This window comes from Lipotes vexillifer, unplaced genomic scaffold, assembly GCF_000442215.2.
Source record: "Lipotes vexillifer unplaced genomic scaffold, Lipotes_vexillifer_v1.1 scaffold611, whole genome shotgun sequence".
Lineage (NCBI taxonomy): Eukaryota > Metazoa > Chordata > Mammalia > Artiodactyla > Lipotidae > Lipotes > Lipotes vexillifer.
In genome coordinates this window covers 2,627,024-2,629,722 of record NW_006785619.1, presented here as the reverse complement: position 1 = coordinate 2,629,722, position 2,699 = coordinate 2,627,024, and the positions used below count along the sequence as shown (strand labels likewise).

The 2,699-nt window shown below is 56.5% G+C and overlaps 1 protein-coding gene across 2 annotated transcripts in view; it reads right to left on the bottom strand.

The window, feature by feature from the left end:
* The window catches only part of USP43 (ubiquitin specific peptidase 43), a 61,046-nt gene that overhangs the window by 18,902 nt on the left and 39,445 nt on the right, over positions 1 to 2,699 (bottom strand). Inside the window, exons 10-12 of one of the 2 annotated variants that reach the window (XM_007457837.1) lie at positions 2,152 to 2,229; positions 1,232 to 1,358; positions 766 to 1,117 (exon numbers count right to left, since the gene is read on the bottom strand). In XM_007457837.1, coding sequence (XP_007457899.1) covers positions 766 to 1,117; positions 1,232 to 1,358; positions 2,152 to 2,229 — 557 coding nt within the window. The remainder of the gene's footprint in view (positions 1 to 765; positions 1,118 to 1,231; positions 1,359 to 2,151; positions 2,230 to 2,699) is intronic. The other variant, XM_007457838.1, reaches the window with a different exon arrangement.

Sequence of the window (2,699 nt, the reverse complement as noted above, 5' to 3'; positions counted from 1 at the left end):
AGGGAAAGTACTAAAGGGACAAGCACCTTTTTATTGTCTGTGTCTGAAATTAGTCCCATGAGGGCAGGACTCCTATCTGTCTTGTTCATCACTGAGACTCCAGCACCTAGCCCAGGGTTTGGCATAGAATGGGACTTCATAAACATTTGTTCAATGAATGAATGAGTGATGATCCTGGATTTTTATACAGTCTGGTGCTTTCCAAACTGAAGGTTCATTAGTACACTAGGAATAGAGCATTCTTCCAAAAAATGAAATATTCTCAAGCATTTTTTCAAAAATGAAATACTTTATATTATTCTAGAAGAGACCAAGGTACACGATTATGAACAACTGAACGAGCTGCCAAACTGTTTGTTTCTGTCCTTCCAGCCTTCATTCTCTCCAAGTTCCTCCGAGGGATTAACAATTAAAGGTACCCCACAGAAATAAAAAATACCAAATCTGATAAGTAGGAGTCCCTGTGCTGAATCACAGACGAGGATAAATGGCACTCTCTGGGTTCCAACAGCTACCCTCTGGTAACGGACACAGTCAAAAACTCGGGATGTAACTAACTTTCTATTCCAACCCCCCACGGCTGGAATAGAACCGCTCGACGCTTGGACCAGATGCCACGACCCCACCCCCGGCAAGTGCCCGGTGTGCGCCGGGTCAGGGGTCATCTGGTGCCGAGTGCCCGAGCGAGCTCGGCATCCCAGGGGTGCCCCTTCCCCGGGCACCTGGAGGCCCGGGCCGCAGACACGGGCCGTGAGGCAGGCTCACCTGTGTAATGCCCACCTTGCAAGCTGCCGTGGTGGTTGCAGACCGCGTACAGGTCGTACAGGAAGTCTGGTGGGTAGCTGGTGGGCAGGCAGGCCGGCTGCTTCCAGGAAGGAGGCCAGGGGCCTGGGGAGGCCTTAGGGCCCGTGCTTCTCTGGGCCACATGGGGAGCCATGTCGAGGCCGGCGAGCGGGAACTTCACCAGCGTGGAGAGCTTGTTTCTCCTCTCGCCCACTTGGCAAAACCGTTTGAGGTGGATGATGAGGATGTCGGGCAGGGTCCACAGGCTTAGCTTCACCACGCCCTGCTGCAGGGCCTGGCAGTGGGGACACCGCCATGCATCGTCCTGGGCCAGCTGGAAGGGAAGCCACCGGGGATGTAAGCCACTCCCCCCCCGGGGTCGTGACCCACCCACTGACAGCCCCCCCCCCCCCGGGGCCGGAAGGGGCGTGGACTCCCAGAGCGGGACCTGCTCCTCCTTGGTGTAGAACTGGAAACACTCGTCCAGGGTGCAGCTCTGCTGCTGGTGGGCCTGCTGCTGCTGCCACACGCTGTCCGCGTCCTGGACCCGCTCCTCCTGGATGCTCCCGAACAGGCTGCAGGAGCAGACAGAGGCCACATGGGGTCTCACCCCTGAGGGGGCCCTACTCCCAGCTAACGGGGTGCAAAGCATCTGCCCGGGAGGCAAAGGCCCCCTTCCCAGGGCTCCCAGGGCACCTACTCGCTTTTACTGGACTTCTCAGTCCCCCCACGGACCCAGAGAGGGACCGAGCCCTTGGCTTACTCATTTTTGTTTCATGTCGTGGTGCAGGGCCTGGCACCTAGTAGGAGATTAATAAACACTCGTCGGGCTGAACAGTGTCCTTTCCCGAAGTCGGGCACATGCACTCGGTGTTAGAGAAGCAGCCACGCTGAGTGATTAAGGGCATGAACTTGAGGCGACAGTCTGGGTTCAAAGCCCGGCTCCGCCAGGCACGGGCTGTGTGACACTGAGCAACCGTTTAACCTCTCTGTGCCTCAGTTTCCACATCTGATGATGTGGATTCGGGTCGGACCTAGCGCACAGGAACTGATGCATGAAATAAACTGCATGGATGTAAAGGGCTCGGATCAGTGGCTGGCACGGGGTGAGTGGGTAAGTGTCACCTCACCATTTCCAACTGTGACTGTTACCACCACTCACACCACCCACAGCCATCGTTATTACTACTCCTGTCGCGGTTGTTTATATACAGACAATTGCCATTGGGTTTCTCTGAGGAATGGGCCACACGGCATCCGGGGGGCATCATACACCTCACTGTCGCATCAGGGGAACTGGCACAGGAAGGTCCGTTTGCACGGACAGGCCCTGTCTCCTCTGCCAGAGCTGGGCTCTGCTGGACTCACTGCTCCTTGGTGCCACTGTCCCACTCCACGGCCAGTTTGATGTGCGGGGGGCCTCCCGGCCTCCTGAGGTGCAGAGCCCTGATGAGAGAACAGGGAGCCCATCAAAGGCATGGAGCCTGCTTCCCACTCTCTCCTCCACCCCCAGGACTGATGTTCCCAACAGAAATGTCCAAAGCTGCATGGAAACTGAGGTCGGGGGTCTGGGGAGGTGCTGTCTGCAGAAGACTTGGGCCTCAATCCACCCCTGAAGGCTCTGTCCCAGCTCCCCTGGGAGCTGGCGAGTTCTGAGGATTTGGTGGCTGCAAGGCCACGACTCAGCCCTCCCTCTGCAGCCCCAGCCATCTTCTCAGTGTCGAGGAGGCCGTTCTGCTTGAATGTCCTCAGCAAATACCCAGTTCTGATGATGCCTCAAATGAGCTGCTAGGTTTTCTTCCACTGCACAGTGAAAGGAGCACCTTCCAGTCCACCTCCACGACCTAAAAGGTATTCCCCTTCCAGACCTTCCCATACCCAGAAAATCTCAGTGTGAATCAACCCATCACTCTTTC